At 45.7% G+C, this 20,911-nt stretch overlaps 1 protein-coding gene across 3 annotated transcripts in view; it reads left to right on the top strand.

Moving 5' to 3' along the window:
* The window catches only part of INO80B (INO80 complex subunit B), a 258,743-nt gene that overhangs the window by 197,222 nt on the left and 40,610 nt on the right, over nucleotides 1–20,911 (top strand). For 2 of the 3 annotated variants that reach the window (XM_085642922.1, XM_085642921.1), the window contains exon 2: nucleotides 14,733–14,928. In XM_085642922.1, the coding sequence (XP_085499048.1) occupies nucleotides 14,733–14,928 (196 nt within the window). Of the gene's footprint in view, nucleotides 1–1,579; nucleotides 1,768–14,732; nucleotides 14,929–20,911 lie in introns of all 3 variants that reach the window. The other variant, XM_085642920.1, reaches the window with a different exon arrangement.

The raw sequence follows: 20,911 nt of genomic DNA, 5'->3' as shown, positions 1-20,911 counted from the left end.
GACTCGCACTCTTCTGGCGTCTTTACTTTGTTTCCCTCCGGTGCTGGAGTTGCCGGGGGACTGTAGTTAATATCCGCTTGTAGCCCTGCGCTGAACTCTCGTGGCAGCATCGTGTGCGCGCCCACCGTGTGTGTCTGCGTAGTGTAACCTACGCATTGTCAACTCTAGGATAGGGAGTAAGTGTATTGTCATGTGTGTAGCAGCACACAGTCACTAGACATGTGTACCGCAATAATCTGCCATGGGGGGTGTGTGTGTGTGTGTGTGTGTGTGTGTGTGTGTGTGTGTGTAGTAGAGGCGGACGAGGCAACCAGTTAACAGGGAGAGTCGCACCAGAGCTCAGCCAAGGGTCTGGCGTGGAGTTGAATCAAGAAAATGTTTGACACATAAATCGTGAAATAAACTTCATGCAAACATATAACATATGTTCAGAATTCCAAAATGAATATTTGCTTAACATGGTGTGTGGGTAGCTCTTTTTGTAGGTGGCTCTAAGCGTGGTGGCTCTGTCTGTGTGTGGGTAACTGTGTGTGTGTGTGTAGGTGGCTCTGTGGGTGGCTCTATTTGGGTGTGGGTGGCTTTGTGTGTGTGGCTCTGTGTGGGGGTGAAAATGCAATAGGTCTCGCATTTGAGAGTGATTAAGCTATTGACATTGTAAATAACAATGCCGTTTCTTTTAATGTTTTAAAAACAAAAACATAAACAAAAATAATGTCATGAGCAATGCCAATAGCTCTAACTTTAACAATGCCGAGACCATTGCATTGTAAATGCTTGTTTTCCAGCGGTATCCATTTCCCCTGGTCTTGCTCTCCTCGTTTTATCTGTATCCATTATTAATGTCTTGTTTATAGACTGCTTATGACGCCGCTGATAACGACAAATTATTTTGCTAATTTCTTGCAGCCTGCCTCCCATAAAAACTATGAATTTGACAACTGGCACAGCAGCATGCATCTGTGGTTGTCTAACCCACTTTTAGTCATTATTGTATAAAGTTTGCCCTCGAATTCTGAATTAGAACTTTCCGAGATAGATTTCTTCGTGTTTTCCTAAAACGAAGGTAGTAGTCCAGTTACGACATTTCACATCCCGTTCTAATATGGCGACGTCCTCTTTAAAAATGAAGGTTAGTGTGGGTCGATTGTAGTTCAGTGACCCATTCGAAGATGGCGGCTATAGTCTGCTTGGACTTGGCCACTTGCTCTTTGGTCCCCGCCCCTTCCCCTCATTCCATATAACTGTTGCTTCTTCTGTCCCATATTTACTGTCTTGTTTTGTTTTTCACCCCCTTTTCTTTCCAGCTAGCAGGCTCTAATTTCGTTTTGAGGCAGAGCCCATCGTCTGGGAGACAGGTTTGCTTTATGGCGCTAGATGGGGATGAATAGCTTGTTGTACGGCTGGTGAAAGCCGTGTTAGATTTTAAGGACAAGGAGGGGGAGACCACCAGTGGCCTTTGATATTCGAAACCCTTTTTCCAAAGATAATCATTTTGTCGCCATCCTACACGGTGAGGTATTTGTGCGTTGTATTTTAGAAGGCTTCTCTTTAGGATTGTGTTTTGTTGTTGTTGTGCCAGCTGAGTCATCATGTCGGCCCTGACGCCTCAAAGTGACATGCCAACCCCCACGACAGACAAGATCACGCAGGCTGCAATGGAGACCATCTATCTGTGCAAATTCCGAGTGTCCATGGACGGGGAGTGGCTCTGTCTCCGCGAGCTGGACGACATCTCGCTCACTCCGGACCCCGAGCCTACCCACGAAGGTATGGTGGAAATGTCAACCATGGCTGCCCCCCTTCTCTCTGTCCCCCTCTGCCCCTCCCCCCACCTGCTGCAGCATCTCCCATTGGCATCCGTGGCGTCACTGCCAACTCTTGCATTCACATTAAACTCTTTAAATGGCATTGCAATTCACTGCTATGATTTGTGTTGCGGCCACTCTTTGCAACGTTGCTTTCCAGCCTTTCTCTGCATATTGTTTGCCTTCCTGTAGTGCTCTGAATCGCCTCATTCGTTACCAGGGGTGGCGGGCGCGTGCTCGTTTGATAGCAGAGAGATGTGTGGCAGTGTTAGCTTTCCTATGCACTTGAAGTAAAAACACAAAGAACCTGTAAGCTTTTATTGCCATTTCTGCAAGCAGTGCGCCCGAGTCCAGTGCTGAAACACAGCCATTGTATTGACCCCCCAACCCCCGTGCCAGACAGCTAAAACTATTTTTGACAGGCTTCATAATGTTTGAACATAACTAAACAGAATTTAAAAACGGATGTAAACCATGACTAGATTGGTGACTGCTGATGAAGGAGTCGGCGTGTAAACACTGCAGCGTGCCGTTCTTCTTTCCGTGCTGCCGTGGCGGGATTGGCGTGCATCCTTGGAGCTTGCTTGAAGACATTTATATTTTTAGAGCCTGGAAGCAACCGTTATCTCGTTTGTTCCTCGTGACTGATGCCGAATGTATTGTACACGTCAAAAACTCACTGCTTATTATTTTGCTCTAAATGGATGCATTATTTCCTTAGTGACTATTCCCTGGTGATGCAAAGTAGAACTGATTTTAAAATAATTCCTGCTTAAAACTACCCCTTCGACGCCTGAGATCAGGCGCTGCCTCTAGCCGGACATAAGAGCGCGTCGCCGCCCGACAGCCAGCCCTTGTGCACAGTGAAGGGCAGGGCATGAATTAGCATGACTCTCTGCCTGTCAGTTGCTTGTAGTTCATTCCTTTCCTAGCTTTCCAAGGTGCATTGTTTTAGAAGTGGTTGACAATGTGCCTCATAAAATTCTTATTTTTCAACTCTTTGAAGTTGTAGCATTGTACTTTCTTACAGTCTGCTTTCAAGTACCATTCATCTGTTCAATATCCAAATGTTTTACCACCACCTTGTGCGTGCCTTTGAGCAAATGACATACACAGTTACTCTTGGTTTCCCCCATGCTAGTTATTATTTGGGTATGTTTGAGAAGCTTGAAGCCTATCCAATCTTTAGCTGTGCCTGTCGGGTAAATCTCCCAGTGCAAGCGCCCACCACACCATCTCACTGTTATGCAAGGGCTCGCTCACTACATTCCCGCTAGATATCTTAGAGACTGCAGGGGTAGGTTGGGTAAGTAATTGGATGTCATCGACAAAATGAGCACCTGCAAAATTGTAACATTTTGAGGAAGGAAGCTAGGGAAAAGGGTATTTAAAATAATGGGCAATGTGAAAAAGTCGGGCCACAAAAAATGTTATTTATGGTACAAGTTCGTAAAAAGAATGCATTCGTACATTTTTTTTGTGAAGGGAATGCTGATTATTAAGAAAAGAAAAAGCTACCTACAGCGACAAGATTGATTCTAACACTTTTTGTGAAGAGATATCTGCGTCATCTGGGTTCTTATGATAACCCATGTTATTGATAGATTTCCTGAACCCCTGGAAAACCTTGTAATTCAATTGTTTGCAAGTGGCAGGTTTACATACTCCAGTATCCAAGAAAACCCTGGTGGCCATGCTTAATGTACATTCACAGAGAAGTGTTGTAGTACACAGCAAAGACTAAAACAAGCATTTACAATGCAATGGTCTCGGCATTGGTAAAGTTAGAGCTATTGGCATTGCTCATGACATTATTTTTATTTGTGTTTTTAAAACATTTAAAGAAACGGCATTGTCATGAGCAATGCCAATAGCTCTAACTTTACTTTACCAATGCCGAGACCATTGCATTGTAAATGCTTGTTATCATAGACATAGCTACAATTTCCAGTGGACTGCCCTGAAGATGTTTTGAGATATCTTCCTAAATTGTACTTCTTGTTTGCATGCCGTTCTTCAAGGGCCTATTAAAGTGTTCCAAAGTGGGCGTGTATGGTTGTTAAGTCACTATTGAATCATAGCATTTTGTAGCTATTCAGCTTTGGAAGTTTTAAGACGTCCATAATATTTGAGGATTACTGTTTTTGGTTGAAGGGGAAATAGTAAGACTTGAAGTCCACTTCCCTGTCATTAGTGCTTTAGTCAAAGTTCTGTCGGAGGAAAGATTTCCTTTTTGTCTTGATTAAGGAATTGTTTTGCACATCTTCTCACCTGAGCTCCCCATCCTGGCTTAGCTCTTGTAATACAAATGAAGAAAAATCATTTTCCTTTGGTGTCGAGAATGCTGTCTCTATTATCTATTGACTGACTAGATCAATAGATCTACAGCAGGGAAAACTCTGCACCCCTTCTTAAGGTATAGAAAAATCACTTTTCTTTGCTATTTCTCACTTCCTTTGCTGAATCCGAAAGCACTTTGAAGTAATGTGGCTAAAAATGTGCTTTATACACAACCAAAAACCTAATTTAAATAAACCATAAGTTATTTACATGTTTTCAGAAGCTTTGCAGTGCACAGTTGTACTCGGGGAAATCCAAACTCCAGTATTCTCCATATGTTACTCTTATAAATATTAATAGTTAAATTCCATTCCGAAGAGCTCTGTTTTCAGGAGATTTGTATATATAGGTAGTTTATTTCTGACCTTAAAGATGGATTAAACTTGTACTAGCATTTCGGTCCGTGTACTCCCGGTACTTGCTTCCATGTTTTAGTCATTGAAGCCTCTTTTGATAAAGGTTGTTTGTAATCATTGCAGATCTGTGGCTAGGGTGTCTCGATCCCTTGCTCACTCTTCTGCCGGAACCAAGCTACACCAGACTGACGAGGACCATTCAGACGGGCTCCGGTCTTGGCTTCCTTGTGTTCTGGATTAGAGAGGACCTGGCCTGGCAGTTGGTTTGGGCTGGACAGTTCTGTTGGAGCAGGACCAAGTCTGATTTGCATATAAGTCTAGTCTGAGGTGGAATGGTGGACAAAAAGAGCAATGTTTTGGAATACTACTCCGAGTGATTGCCAGTAGCCGGACTAAATACAAGCATCCCTCCCATCCCCTTTTATGCGTTTGTTTTCTCTATTCTACTCTGTTGTGTAGGTGCTGGAAACCTGCTGAGGTTGGTTAGATTTCCTTTGTTACTTTAATGTTCAGATTGATTTATTCAAGGATTACAAAGTCTTAATTTTCCCTTAAAGTAAATTGGAGTGGGAGTTGAGATGAAATCTTCCTTCAGGATGAATGGAATGCTTGCAGCATGTTCATCGGCATATACAGGGGGTGGAGACATCCCCAGAACTACACATTATAAGCAATTTTATGGTAAACATATGAAGATTTCTTTATGATTAAATTCTGATCAAGGTGACTTATTAATTTTTATTGCTGAAATGCTGTGTTAATGAAAAATGGCAGTTAGTGAACGACCATGAAGAGGATGAATAACACCTGGGATTTGGAGCGAACAGGAACTTGACTACAACGGGCAGTAGGCAGTGGAGGGTTCTCAAGAAAACTATGAATTTGGAAGCCGGGGAGGCTGGTGAGAACTTGGTAACATTGTGGGCTGCTGGATGTTGGCGTAGGGACCTCAGAGTAAACCGGGGTTTGGATGAAGTGACCAGGACAGTGTTCATCGTGTCCCAGCAATTGAGAACATGGTGAGAACACTAATAACTTCAGGAAGTGTGGACAAGGGCGGTTTCACTAATAACTCCAGGAAGTGTGGATGACGGGCTGTCTCAAAAATAAGACATGGAGAGGGCTCATTTATAACTCCAGGGACTGTGGACATGGAACGGTCTCAGTTGTAACTCCAGGGACTATGGATATGGAGCAGTCTCAGTTATAACTCCAGGGATTGTGGACATTTTGCGGTCTCAGTTATTACTCCAGGGACTGTGGACATGGGGCTGTCTCATTTGTGTCTCCAGGAACTGTGGACATGGAGCGGTCTCAGTTATTACTCAACGGACTGTAGACATGGAGCATTCTCATTTATAACTCCAGGGACCGTAAACATAGAGCGGTCTCAATAATAACTCCCGAAGTATAAACATGGATACCTTTATGTGTGTTAATAACAACTTCAGGGACTGTGGAAATGGAGCGGTCTCAATTATAATTCCAGTGACTGTGGACATTGGGCAATGTCAATAATAACACCTAGGACTGGAAACATGGGGTGGTGTTAATGCTATGTAGATTTTTTATAGCGCACTAAACACTCATGAGGGTATCCAGGCGCTTGCTGCTGGATAGGCGGGGTCTTGCCTGGAGTTAAAAAGCCAAGTCTTCAGACTCTTGCAGAATTCAAGGAGCGACACAGAGGAACTGATGTAGTTGAGAAGGTTGTTCCAAGCCAAGGGGGTGATGTGGGAGAAGGTGCAACCTCCCTCTCTGTTTTTGTGTATGTGGGATATGTGCATGAGTGAGAGGCTGGCTAAGCGGAAGGGCCTGGATGGTTGGTGGATGTGGATGCTTGTGTTGAGGTAAGCAGGTCCTGTGTTGTGTAGAGCCTTGTAGGTGTGTGTGAGGAGTTTGAAATGAGCGGGTTTGTGTATGGGGAGCTGGTGGAGTTCCTTGAGGTATGGAGTGGTGTGGGTGCTTTGAGGAAGGTTGAAGACAAGCCTTGCGGTGGCTTTCTGGATGGTGTGGAGTTTGCTCACGAGCTGTTAGTTGTTTCCAGGGTAAACTGTGTTGCGCTAGTCGTCTGCCTATTATGAGGGCTTGTGTGACTGTTTCCCTGGTGTTTTCGGTAGCCATTTGAAGATTTTTTTACTGCATCTTCGGTAGATGGAGGTAACTGCCTTGACTTGTGCTGTCATGTCCAATTTTTCATCCAGGATGAGTCCCAGGTTTCTGGCTGGGCAGTAGGGGTTGGGGCGAGTTAGAGGTTCGCCAGCCACCTGGTGGAGTCCCAAGGGGAGTTTTTGCTTCCGAAGATCACCACTTCGGTTTCATCCATGTTGAGCTTGAGGCCTTTGGACCTCATCCACTTTGCTACTTTGGTCATGCAGGTGTGTAAGTTGATCTTGGTCACAGGAGTCTTGTCCGAAAGGAAGAGTATGAGGTTGATGACCTCTGTGAAGGAGCGGATATTGATGTTGTGGGATCTGATGATGTTGGCCAAGGGTCTCACGATAGCTCCTGAACAGGGTTGGGCGAAGAGAGGAGTCTTGTAGAACTTCACAGATGATAGTTCTGTCTTCCAACGTGGAGGACATCATGCTGATGTTCTCTGTTATTTTTGTGAGGAAGAGTTAGATTCAGTGGCAGGCAGAGACTTGGATGCCTGACTCGTGCAGTGAGAGACCGTGTCTGAAAGGTCGAGCAGGACGAGGGCAGCTTTTTCTTGTCGAGGATCATCCTGATGTCATCTGTGGCTGCTATGAGTGGGGTTTCTCTGCTGTGGGTTTGTCGAAATCCGCATTGCAAGGTGTCCAGAAGTTGGTGTCGTTTGAAGTGAGTTGTCTGTTTATGGCTTTCTCCATGATCTTTGCTAGAACAAAAGGTTGCTGGGAGATCGGTCAGTAGTTTGCTAGTTGAGTGGGGTCTGCCGAAGGTTTTTAAGCAGAGCATGTACCACTGCATGTTTCGAGGCATTTGAAAAGGTGGCTGTAGGTATAAAGACGTTCAGGACATGGGTGAGTGTTCCCCTTATAATATGGGTGACCACGTTTTAGATGTTTCATGTATGGGCCCATAGGTGATTGGGAGTGGATGGTTTTCATGATGTTTGTTGTTTTTTCGGTGTTGATGGTCTTTTAGACATACAGGGGGTTTTGTTGTGTGGTGGGTTGGGAGGCTGGCGGCGAGACTGTGAAGGACCGTTTGAGGGTCAACGTTGTTGTAGATGGTTCATATTTTGTCACTGAAGAGGTCTGATAGTCTGTGATGTTTGAGGAGGCGGGGTGAGGTGAAGTCTTGGGTGATCGCAAAAAACTCATTCTTGATGGTGGCGCTGTTCTCTTTGAGTTCGGCCTTGTTTTCTCTGATTTGACGGTGGTATCATCTTTGGGTGGCTTTGAAGGTGCCCATGTCTTGTTTCTGTTAGGCTGATTCTCCATTTCATCTCTTTTTGTTTGCAGAGTTGTTTGGTTGCTCTGAGTACTTCTCAGTACCAGTTGGCCTGCTTTCTGGCTCTTTTGTGGTGTCTGCATCTGATGGGTTCCAGGGAGATGGTACAGTTGGAGGATGTAGACCCTGGAGTCCAAGGCGAGGGGGGCAATTAAGTCCATGATGTTTTGAGTAAAGTTTGTTCGCGGGACGAGCGAGCGGTGGGCGATGGTTCCATTTAGGATGTAGTTGGCTGTAATTTGGAGCTTGTGAAGGTGCTCCATGGAGGGGATTGTGTTTTCGATTTCTGTGATACAGTTGAGAAATTACTTGAAGATGATGGTAATTCCTTTTCCTGGATTGTGCTGTCAGTCCTATTTTACAATTTTGTTTCGTGCAGGGATTGCTGTGGCGATGTCCGGGGCTGCTGAAGGAGTCAGCCAGGTTTTAGTCTGGAATAGGAGGTCCGGGGAGTCGTTGCTGAGCAGGTCCCTGATCTCGGTAGAGTGTCTGCAGAGTGAGCGAGTGTTGAGAAGCATGCTAGGAACTTTACCTCTGCTCCATGTAACAGAACAGTCATCCCTGCAAGCCTCAGTCTTTCTGCCACGTCTTCAATCCTGGAAAGCTGCCACTCGCAGGAACCATGCCTTGTAGGTGAGAGAGTTCCAGTTGTAAACAAGCATTTGCAATACAATAGGCCTCGAATTTACGTGGGTTTGAGCTATTTGCATTACACATGACAATGCCTTTTATTTATGTGTTGGTTTTTGAAACATAAATAAAACGCACTGTCATTTACAATGCCAATAGCTTAAACTCGTGTAAATGCGAGACCTATTGCATTGCAAATGCTTGTTTTGATCTGGGATTGATCTGATTTTCTTATTTGTCCTTGATGCACTAGTGCTAAATAACATTTGTGAATGTCCACCTCTTTGCAGTACTTCTCTTGTCTATGTAGACCTTTATTTTTTCTTTGAGTCCGTGGTGTCTCAAAGACAACTCTTTTAAGTGCTTAACTGCAGTCTATGATTTTTTTTTTGCTGATTGTGTGTGGCCTCTTATCCTCATTTTCTCCTGCTTCTCCTGACCATTGTGGCAGAGAAATGTACATTTCAGCTAGACATAAGGGTGTCCGAACGCTGTCCATTTGTTTTATGTGGTGTGCTGCTATATGCCCGGAGAACTTCAACAGGAGCCTGCTGGATTGGTGTGTGTTCTAGCTCTGCTTGCTGCATGGTTTCTTCAAGGACCACATGATCCTCTCAATCACACCATTAGCTTGTGACAAAAAATTGTTCCCGTCGAAAGTCGAAGTGTATTGTAAAGCTCTTGAATGTCAAGCCACAGCAATGTAGGGGCCCTTGTCTGCCTGTCACTACTGCACTATTACATATTGCAAGCGTTTCAACTTGCAAATGGGTAAAAACTTTTGCAAAAGTTTTGGATAATACATGAATGAATTTGTACTTTACTTTCATCTATTGCTGTGAAATCTGCCATGTCTGAGCTGTGTGGATTCTGACCCCTGCTATGTTTGTGCCCGCCGCAGGTCATTACGGAGTGCCTCACACTCTGTTTAGTCTCTGACTGCCATTCTGGAGTGGTGTTGCCGTGACAATGTACCTCAGACTAATGCTTCCACATCACTTGGATCCATGAATTTTGCTCTGTACCTCGAAGGCTGCACTAGAGGGATTCGGCTTTAGCTTCATAGGATCCACATTAACAGACCAGAGGTCTGCTTGATTCAGTGGAAAATTTTATAGAAAAGTACACGTAGCTAATGTATAGTTCTGTTTTCACACTTTTTATTGGGTTTTGATTTGTTAATAACGTTTGTCCCCATCAATGCGTTTGCATGAAACTCAGAACTGTACTAACTCAGTTTAAGGATGAGTTGTTAGGAACAGGCTATGTGTGGCATGCATGCATTGTAGGAAAAAAATATCACAGAAGATGCAGTCACAGGCAGCGAGGCGACAGAAGTGGTAGTGATGGAAGGTGACGCTTGCAATTTTTCAAAAAGGAACGGCTGAAGATGCGGCTGGTGGTGCGATGCAGAACACACAGCAGTATTTTTACCATGTTCACTTTTCACGGAAGGCATCAATCGAACGCACTGGATTCAGCTCCAGAAATGTACCAGACGTGCTACCTTTTCTGTCCACTTTTTTGTCGTATCTCCATAAATTATTTTCCCCGAAACAAAAAGGAACACACACACCAGAAACCGATTTAAACATCAATGCTAATTGCATACACCACACACTGCTCTCACCAACAGGAAGCTTCATGCAGGCTGGGTTCTGCTTTTCCCAGGGCTTTAAGTGGGAGGAAAAAACTAAGGGGTCTCCCAAAGGGGCGTGGTCAATGTAATTAAGGGCGTGGCTTAAAACACTTTAAGCTAAAAATCTGTGTTTAGCATAGTGTGCTGCCCGACTTGTATTTTGCTGTTTCTGTCATTGCGTCCAGATATATGATACAAGTCACATCATACCTACGTGTCAGGACTATTGGCTTTGTCAGTGGTTGTTAGTTGCATAAGATAAATAAGCAGCAACTATAGCTTGTATATAATATTGAAAAAGTGACACCACGACAATGTTGCTGCTCCTGAGTTTCAAACACAGAAGGGAAATCCATAGAGAAAAAGACTCTCTTTAAAGGATTTCCCTTTCTCTACAAGGCTCACCACGCTAGGCGCGCAACACCCATTGAACTCAAAGGTCTTCAGCCCCCCCCCCCCGTCGTGTGTGGCAGCCCGGGATGAGACCGCTTCCCGGGCAGGCACAAAGCCGCACCCGACGGTCTTTAAAAAGACCATTTGCATGTTAATGAGGCCTCGCTGTTGTTTCACCCCTTCTAAGAGCCCCTGCAGCTCCACTCTGGCTAGATTGTGCCCCCCCACCCCCGAAATCAGCGCCACTCTGCCTACTGTTTAAAGATTCAGCCCCCCCCCCGAAATTTTTGGTTAGCCCCCCCGAAATTTGGCTCTAGTTGCGCCTCTGCACCACGCGCACATCCAAGTGCTGCTGTCACTGCAGTCCGGAAAAAAAACGGGCCGCCTGTGCCAGGGCACAAAAGAGAGCCCGATAGAGACCCGTTTCCAGGCCCCCTTAAAAAAACTGCCGGTGCTCAGACCCGGTGAGACCCGGCCCACTTAAAGCCCTGGCTTTTCCAATATTTAATGCTGCTAGGTCCAGATGAGCGAGGTTTTGCAGTAAAGTGAAAGTGACCTGTACATTGCTCGGGGGTCCCTCGATTAGTTGTAGTCCAGAAATGATACTCGCCCTCAGACATCTCAAGCGTAGATCAATAAGAAATCAATCTTACCCGAGTGCGTATCTGCACAAAATGTCCTGTTCCTACCACTTCATAAATGAACCTAGTACCTACCCCGTGGTTTTCAGGGCACACAGTCCATTTGTTCCTTTCAACGGCCACGGAGCCCCCTGTGCCGCGACTGCCCGCCATTCAAGGGCGTAGGAGAGAGCTGCGTATCAGAGTGAAATGCAAATGTGGCTGTACCTCATCAACCTGCAGCTGTATTAAATGATATAGGGGGGCAAGCCATTTTATCTGTGACTTCATCTGCTGTCAGGCCCTATTATTTGCAGACTGCAGCCTGACACAGACGGACTGCGCCTGTGAGGATGCCATGACACCGGCACACCTTGCCGCTTAAGCTCCTGTAACTTTTCCAGCACGAAGAAGAAGTATCCGTTGCTTGTCTTGCGCTTGTTGGGAATGACGGGCTCCCTGTGGGGTGGTAGGTGAAAGGGGTGTTGAAGCAAGGAAAGGCACGCAGAGCGGCAATATCGTGCGTACAAAGTAAAGCTAGACATGTGGCCGCCATAATAAAATGCAAAAAAAAAACATTCACTCCGGAATAAATTACATCGGAAGTTATGTGCCCAGATGCAGCTATACTCGCTTCACAAATGAAACTACTCGCGAATGCACCGGTCTCCATGTTGCACATATGAAAGTGGGCACCGTGCATGTAAAACTTATGCACATGGTGGCCTAGGAGAAACTCGATGAAGAGTACATCCACTGTGTAACAACCAAGTAAAGGGGCCAGTAGCCATGGGAGGTTACAAATGACAACATGGTCGTACAATGGAGGGACTAACAAGTCTATTTAGGAATCCGAAGTCAGCATTTACGAAGGACAAAGACAGAAGCCAATTAAAAGGATGGGCGGGGGAGTGGGCGGGGCTTCTCTTCCGCACTGAACTACTACAGATCATCGCCAGAGCAGCGCTTCAGCGCTGGCCCAGGGTCGACCTAAGAAACAATTCTCATTGACAAGGAAACAATCTTTCCCAAAGTCTGATCAGATTTTAATATTTAAATTTTATGTTGCATATTTATTTATTTTTCTGTGCCACTATTATTTCACCTGAAAGCATGAACAGGGATGCCAAAGAGAATTTAGAGAGAAACATTGGGAAAGGAAAGCGAGGGGAAAAGATGTGTGTGTGTGTGAGGGGGGGGGAGAGTTAAACGATATTTCAAAGTGAGTAGATGGCCTTACTCATCTGACAACTCTTTGGGAGAGACCTAGAGTGGTTAGGTGGGGGGCGGGAGAGCGTTGTTACCAGACTATGCAGCCACGGGTACAGTGTTACAGCCTGCGGTCACCGTTGGGGAAGTTGTGGTCCTGCTTCACTTCTGTTGATCCTGCTGAACCAACATTCCCTGAAAACAGTGACTTGCAGAAGAAAAGCCCAGGCTGGAGCATCACATCCTCCAGCAACACAGAGGCATCCGCCAAGCCCATCGTATGCGATGGAGATTCTACCACTCTTGTCAGCTGAAGGCAAGCTGTGAATTCTAGAGGGTGCAAGTAGAAGTAAGTGAGGTCTCGCTGCCCGTCCAATGCGATGATGCTACCAGCACCCAGGATGGAACGTCACAGCAGCAAACAAGAGTCCTGGACAGATTTAGGTGGAAACCTACACCACCTGACGTGAAGTAGCGGAGTGGGAAGAGCCCAATGAGATTCCTCAACTGAACATAGAGGGTTACTTACGGTCGTGACACCCTAGGGTGCATGGAGAGCCAAACAAGGGTAAATAGTCTTTGAGGGGAGAGTAAGGCCCAACCGCATTGAGCAACTCGAGAATGCAAGTTCACGGCTATCCTGGAGGCTAAGGGCCAACCCTGCCCGAATATAGATAGCCAGACACCCCCTCCCCCCCCCCCCCTATGGTGAAGCATTTAATTGACAATAAAGAAGGGCAAAAGGAGGTTAGCACCAGTGTATAGTGGGGTGGCTGGGGCTCTGAGAGAGGGCCAGATTGGGAGTGGTTGGTCGAGTGAGCTCCAAGGTCCTAGGTTATCACCCTCTGGTTTGTACATCACACCAAGCTGTAGGGTCAAGCAAAGGTGTGGAGCTGCACATGACATGCAAGCAAAACCAAGGAGTGTTTAGAACCAAACCGCAGAGGCAGCTGCAGCCCAGCGACCGTATGTGCACCAAGCTACAAAGCCAGAACCCAAGACTTTCACAGCAGTAGCGCAATTCACTTCTCTCTCCAGTTGACCCATGCATAAACAAGGATTTCAATAAAAGAGTTATCCCTCATATTGTTGGCCATGAATATGTCCCGACAAAAGCCAGGCCATTCGAAATGAGGAAGATGAGGGGCAGCAGCAGAGGAAAGTGCAAATGCTGATGGAAGTGTTATTTTTTTGCCATTCTTTAGATTCACGTGTTCAACTTGCAGGAAGCCATTTTAGTAAACGCTTACATTTTTGTGAATTTAATGGAGCAGCGCACTTTTAAAAACGATGCCCGATGACCACAGTCACACGTAGGATGCACCGGATTGGTACCAAAGTCCTCGGGCTCTGAGTGAGTTCATAAGAGGATTTGCTTTTATGTTAAATAGCACCATGGGACAGTGGCGAGCCTTGTGAGGTTCTACTCCTGTGGTTAATGGAACAAAAGTTCTGACTCACAGTAAGCCCCACTTCTATTCACACTCGGACATGAAAAGAGTAGGGCTGATCATTTTTGCATTCATTTAGTGTTCTCCAGTCCCCCTGATAAATGCTCATTTCAGAACGAACCAGACGTTAGGTTGCTCCTCCGTTTCATTCTTACCCAACACTGTCACCCGATTCCCTTGAGACATTAACACAAACCCCTGCTGTCCTTGCTCGGACTCCCTTCAAGAGCTTGGCCACCTCTGATGTAGGATGCCTCTGTGAACTACCGCCTGCACACTTAACCACTAAAGGTGGTTGGTATAATGCCCACTTCTCGCCGAGAAGATATATTTAATGAGCAAGCACAGATTTTCCTTTCAGCATTCTTAATCTAGATTTTTAAATGTCTGCACAAGTCACAGTGCTACGGTCATTTGTGCCAAGAGGGATATCCTAGATATAGGTTTGCAGGATAGATATACTCAGTCAGTCAGGGGTTGTTAACCCAAGCAGTTCTTCTGGAACCTCTTTCCATGTAATACTGCATGTTCTGTGATGCCACTCCATTTGATGAGCTGAGCTCCCTCATTGACCCTCATGAGAATGTTAAGGGTTGGTTGGAGACCATCTTGTGTTCACTGCTGCAGTCTCCTTCTGAAAAATAAATTGATGACCCAGCTTGGATTCTGAAGGTGAATACATTTACGCTTCATGCTCTGTAAATACTGTTAATCACCAGTCAGTATCAAGACGCCACACCTAGGGGTTGGGTGAGCGGTCTGGTGTGTGTTGGTCAGAGTCAATTTCATCCTTCTTGCAGTGTCTCTGTTAGTGTTTGGCTACTGAGCCCTTTTCTGATTTTCTTTCGCAGTGGACGACGATGACCTGAGTGGCCATGGCTCCCACAGGAAGAAACACAGGAAGCACAAGAAACACAAGAAGAAGCATCACCCAGAGGAGCTCAGCCATGGCGTCTCCTCTGAAACCCTGGAGTCTGATTCTGGACCTGCAAAACCACAGCTCAAGCTCAAGATAAAACTGGGTGGACAGATCCTCGGCACCAAAAGGTACAGCTGAGATCTCTTCCTTCTTCTCCGACAGCAAGACTGAGATTTTAGGTGGTCTCATGTTATTGTGGCTTCACCGCACAGAAGGAACTTAAAAACCCATTTCTACGCTGCTTCTTGAGATGACTGAAGTCTTTCTTTTGCTCTAATCTTATCAGCCTCTCCTCTCGTTTGATCTTTGTGAGATGGTTGCATGTAAAGAACTCTCTAATAGAATTAAATTAGTCACTAGCATCTCAATGGGAGGCCTTTAATCCAGCGCTCATGATCACCTGTAAATGTCGGCTTGTGCTGTGTTACACCCGACACATTTATGTCTGTCTAAGTTATGTTGCACGTATGCTCAGTGCATGACTTCATGTAGTTATTCCTGGTTTTGGCAGCTCTGCTTGTTATAGGGTGTGGCAGTGATGCACAGTGTGCCCTTTGTATTCCTTATCTGGTGTCATTGTCACCTATAGCAGAAACATGTCACTTTGTGTCTGTTTCAGATCTCTTTGTTAAATATAGCATAAAAGTGGTGATTCTATTTGCGTGAGATATATATTTTGTGCATGGTTAGGGCAACTGGACAAAATTAATTCCATCCTGTTTGGCTTCTGGTTGGCAGATGTGGTAATACTGGTATCCTTGAAGGGCTAAAAAGCAACAGTGGAGTTGAGAACGTAGTCTGTGGATCATACTCGATTGTGGTTAACAACTCTGTAGAGTTGGACGCCTGTCTGATATTACTTTGTGCTTGTTCCCAGTTCTTGGTTGAAGGCATGTTTAGTTCTTTTTTAGGCGTGTACTCAAGGGTAAACGGCCTAAGTGTGCTCACAGAGAGAAATGGTTCATGGAAATAATACTGTTAAACATATACCCACCTTGTTATTAGTATTAGTATTTTTTATTTCAGTAAGTAGGTGGGTGGTTTGTTGGTTTTGTGGTGGTTTGTGGTTGGCTGTTATGGTAGTCCGGCTTCTATAAGCATTAAAAGCCTTTGCTCCAAAACCCATCCATATGTTGTAGAGGACTTCATATCGAACTCTTGTATTCCGCCATTGGCCTGCCGAGTGCTGTTACAGTGGTTTTGTTGGGTTTTCCCCATGCTGAAGAACCCTCCTTATAGGCTGATTTTGCACTTGTTTCAGTGTAAGCTTTTGGGTGTGGCTAGTGTGTGTAGATCATGACGCATGCTGTGACACAGAAGAATATCAGTTCCTTATTTTGTTTTAAGGAACGATACGTTCATACACAGCATGAAAAGTTAGAAAATGTGAGCCATTGTTTGCATGGCTCATGTTAATGGGTCATTCAATAGAGCCTTCAATCCTGGGCATATCTGCAGCAGAATCTTGTCGAAGCAGAGAATCTTTCAATTGTTCTGTGCTAAGCATGACCCGGGCTTTTTGTGTTGTTAGCTTGGCTCCTCATCCATGGCCTGGAAGCCTCTGCAGCCATATTGTGATTGTTTGACTGCAGGGAAAGATTGAACCAAATTCAAAGCGGTTCCCATCCGTTCTGCTTGCTTTATGACTAATATTCTATGCTGTTTTGAATGTGGTGGAGCTCACGCTGGCCTTCATCAGGGTGATAGCAAAAAACTCTTCTTTGTTTATTATTGCTACTGCAGTACCTGTCATGGGTGCGAACTCTGAAAGCTTGAAGTGTTTTGTTCGCTCCATGTACCCATCGGATTTTCTTGTGGCTGCTTCTCTCAAGATCTCACAAGAGTAGGGTAGATTTGAGATCAACCAGTCATTGGTGAAGCCTTAAAATCTGGAGCATGATTATGGAATGCGTTTTTTAAGACTCGGGGGCTCCTAGTGAGGAAAGACACTTCAGGGAGCTCATTAAGTTGTTGTGCAGCCATCAGGATAAGTATCTGGGCGCCCGATGAGGAGTCCGGGTGTAATGTACTTTTTTTTATTTTTTGCACTTTATTTATTTATTTATTGTCAGCCTGCTTCAGACAGGCCATACAATATACATATCAACAAATAATCACTGAATCCCGATTTCCACACTTACATTTTTCGTGTGCAATGTAGTTTTACCAGTAAAACTGTGTATCTGTGAAAAGTAAGTGGGCATTCCAATGGAAAATGTGCTGTCTGTAAATGACAGTGCGCTACCACACAATGCTTTTGTTACATTAAAAAATCCCCCGGCCCATGTCCATTAAAGCTAGGTGGGTCGCGAGCATTTGTCACTCTAAATAGGGGATTGTGGATGTAAAAAGTGTGAGAAGCGCTTTATTAGAAGATTAAATAATGATAGATGTTAGTGCAGCATCTGAGCTTCCCTCCCCCCTCGCCCCCCCCCCCATAGCTCATATTTAAAAAAAAAATCCAAATCTTTAGTTAAGGAGAGAAGCTTGTGATGGAAAGAATAATGGGGTAGCCGTACTATCTAGTTATTATAATAGAATGAATACACATTATATCTACTCTGTTCAACCAAGGGGTTCAGAAAAACCTTCCTTTCTTACTTTATATGTGTGTATGGATAGATAGATGGATATCTGGAAAAAGAGGAAGGAAATTAAAATTCCTCCACAGATCGCAAATTAATTTCTGCTGTATTCCATGGTTAAAATCGATTTTGTCTGCAGATCCGAAATTGGTGAGCTTTGCGTGTAGCAAAAACAGAAAAGACTTCACAAAGGTAGATTTCAGTTCTAAATTAGCAAACAACTAGTTTTATCTTCACGTTCAAACTGAACAGCGGATAGTTTTTCTCTGTGAGAACGCTGAAGCTTGTCCTCCCAGAAGGGGTTTTAATAAATCATCTGGAGTTGCGCCCTAATCAAGTTTCATCTCCTCTAATTTACGGGGTATAATAAACACGTCTTAAGGGGGGAAAAAATAAACTAGCGCGATTGTTTAATCTGATTATGTATTGCCTTGAAGTATAAAGCCCTTGACCTCTGGTCACTGCGCTGCCAAGCCCGTCTGCACCTGTTCTCACCTGGACCTCGCCCAGTGCCAGGACCCCATGTCCTCCCACTATCCACCGCTACACCACCAAGGACCTCCTGGCCCTTGATCTCGGCCACTGCAACAACAGCTGCTTCATGTCTTCTCAGCAATCAACCAAAGGATCCTTCACTTGCCACCACTGCTGCTTCTCCTGCTACACAGAACCACCCGCCCGCACTAGACCGTGGGCCGATTCTGCTCAGAAGACCACAAACAACCTGGAACCACTACAGTGCATCCTTCTCAACACCAGCTCCCTCTGCAAACACACCACAGAAATCTGGGACACCATCACCACCCTCTCCCCTGATGTGGCCTTCTTCACCGAAACGTGGCTCAAGCCCTCCTCGAACCCCGACATCACTTTCATCTTCTAGGGAACCATCGGATGCACCGTCACCAACAAAGACCCAACGCCCTTCATGGAACACCTCAACTTCCGACTACAGACCGACACTAAAACCACAATAAGAGGAACCCTCACATACAGACTCCCGGGACCCCGACCAGCCTTCTGTGACGCCATCTCCAACCTCATTGTCCCCCCCCCCCGCCATTGACTCCCACCACCACGTCCTACTCGACGATCTCAATTCCCACGTCGACGACCCTAACAACGCCAACTCCACCATCCTCCTGGAAAACTGAACAAAATTGGCCTCACCCAGCTGGTCACCAAACTCGCGCGCAAAGCCAGACACACACCCTATGCCATTTTTACCTCCAGCAACAGAATTAAATTTACCCATGTCAGAGAACTCACATGGGCCAATCACGCCATTGTTCACTTCACCTTCTCCGATGACCAGCATACCATCACTACAGCTCCACCCACCGTAGATGGGGCTTGATAAGCAAGACTCAGTGGACATGGGCCCTCAGCACCACACAACTTGAAACTGCAGCAAACCTTGACCAGGCCGGACAGAACTTCTCCAACCGGATCCCCAAAGCACCAATAGAGTTGCCTTGCTGAAGCCAGCAAGAGACAACAAACCCTCAAAACAAGCCAGCTGATAAACCCCAGAGCTCACAACCACCATGTGAACTGCTACTGACTCGAGAAGCAATGACGCGTCACTAAGAATCCCTCCGACAGAGCCGCTCACAATGCAGCCCTCAACAACTACAACCTACACATCGAGAAAGCCAAGAGAGCTGCCATTCATGCCTGCATCGACACAGTGGCCAACCACACGAAGGGACTCTTCAAAGTCAATTCATTCTCCAACCCGATAGCCACGGAGAACAGTATCCACCCCTCCTAGGAACTCTGTGACTTGCTCTCAGGCTATTTGCACCGCAAGATTTCCACCATCTACAAAAACTTCGAGCCCCAACCCACCACTCTCAGCTTTGACAATCCCAACCAACCAGCGAACACCAGCTGAACACTCGCCACCTGGTCTAACCTCACCACTTAGACCACTGCAGCCATCATGCCGTACATCCACTCCGGGGCGCCCAGTGACTATGCCCCCACCACCGATTCAACCTCCGAACCAACCTGGTAAGCACAGAACTCACCCGTTTCCTCAACACATCCATCTTCACTGCAGCTTTGCCAGACAGATGGAAACACATAGATATCAGACCCCCTTCTAAGAAAACCTCTGCAAACCCCAGAGAACGAAAAAATAACCAACCGATTTCCCTGCTGTCCTATCCAGCCAAAGTACTCGAGAAAGCCATCAACCAACAACTGACAGAATACCTGGAATAAAACCTCGTACTCTACGCCTTGCTATTAGGTTCCGCGCCAACCACAGCACTAAGAACACGCTGATTGCTGCCACAGACGACATCAGAACTCTCTTCGGAAAAACTGTGGTCCTGATCCTCCTCGACCTCTCTGCTGCGTTTAACACTGTATCCCACCACCCCCCGTTCGTCCGAATTCTGCAACATCGGCAAATGGAGCGCCTCTTTCCCTACAGGACGCACACAGAGCATCACCCTGCGGCAGGGCCCGCTCCTTCTCCTGCAGCGCTGCCAAACCTAGAATGACATGGCCCTCTACTTCCGAACAGCACCCTCCCTGGCGGACTTCAGAAAGAAACTCAAGACCTGGCTTTTTGACAGAGACCTGACACTCTCCGCGCCCAGATACCCATAGGGATTTTTTTTTTTTTAAAGATTTTTATTAAAGTTTTCAATCAGCGCAATGAAGCCAAGTACAGAGAAAAGTAAAAGGACCCAATCCTCAGTGTACCTATCAGGAGAAATCCGTTCTTCCCACGCTTCCCCCCCCTAGACCCCCAACCCTCCACCCTCTCTACCCCCACCCCCCCTGTCAGTGCGCCCGCGTCAACCCCTTCTTCACTTCTGCTGGGGGGGACCCGGGATCCAGGAAGTCCGAGCCCAAGGCAATCCCAAGGGCATGTCCACTGTTCTCAAGATACTGGAGACCCCCCCCGCCACCCATCTATCAGATACCCATAGGGATGACAGTGCGGCTCTACACAAATGCTGGTTGATTGGTTGATATATCCTGAGCTAGGAGCTCAATGCACCTGTTTAGGAGGTTTGGAAGCCTTGAATCTCAGAAATGTAGATTAATACCGGGACCTGGGGATCGCCACACAACCTTCAGCTCTTTTCATGAAGTGTGCCTGGCTGTTATTACACGTATAGATTGTAGGATGAGGTCTTTGGCCAAAAAGTTATAATTGGTTTACACGAGACGTGGTTGTGGGAAGTCCGCATGGTTGATGGACTCTTAGCCCTCAGTCTAAGTGCATAAGGAAATCACATGGGACATCCATACAGGTAGACTACTGACATTGTTCACAGCAAAAGTATCCAAACGTGTATCCAAAATGTCCACAAAGCTTGCGTTGTGGGTAACGGGTAAAATAGAATTACATCACAATGAAGCAGAGCTAGATGTGTTAATACTGACAAATGTTTAATTTGCACAAGTGGATCAAATGAAAGAAGAGCTGAAAGTGACTGAATTAAAGAATTTATATGAAATAGTGAACCTCTTTCTGAATACTATAATTATTTTGGAGATTTTA

Source organism: Triturus cristatus, chromosome 2_2, assembly GCF_964204655.1.
Source record: "Triturus cristatus chromosome 2_2, aTriCri1.1, whole genome shotgun sequence".
In the NCBI taxonomy this organism is placed as follows: domain Eukaryota; kingdom Metazoa; phylum Chordata; class Amphibia; order Caudata; family Salamandridae; genus Triturus; species Triturus cristatus.
Note: the sequence above shows the minus strand (reverse complement) of the source record. Positions and strands in the feature narration are given on the sequence as shown.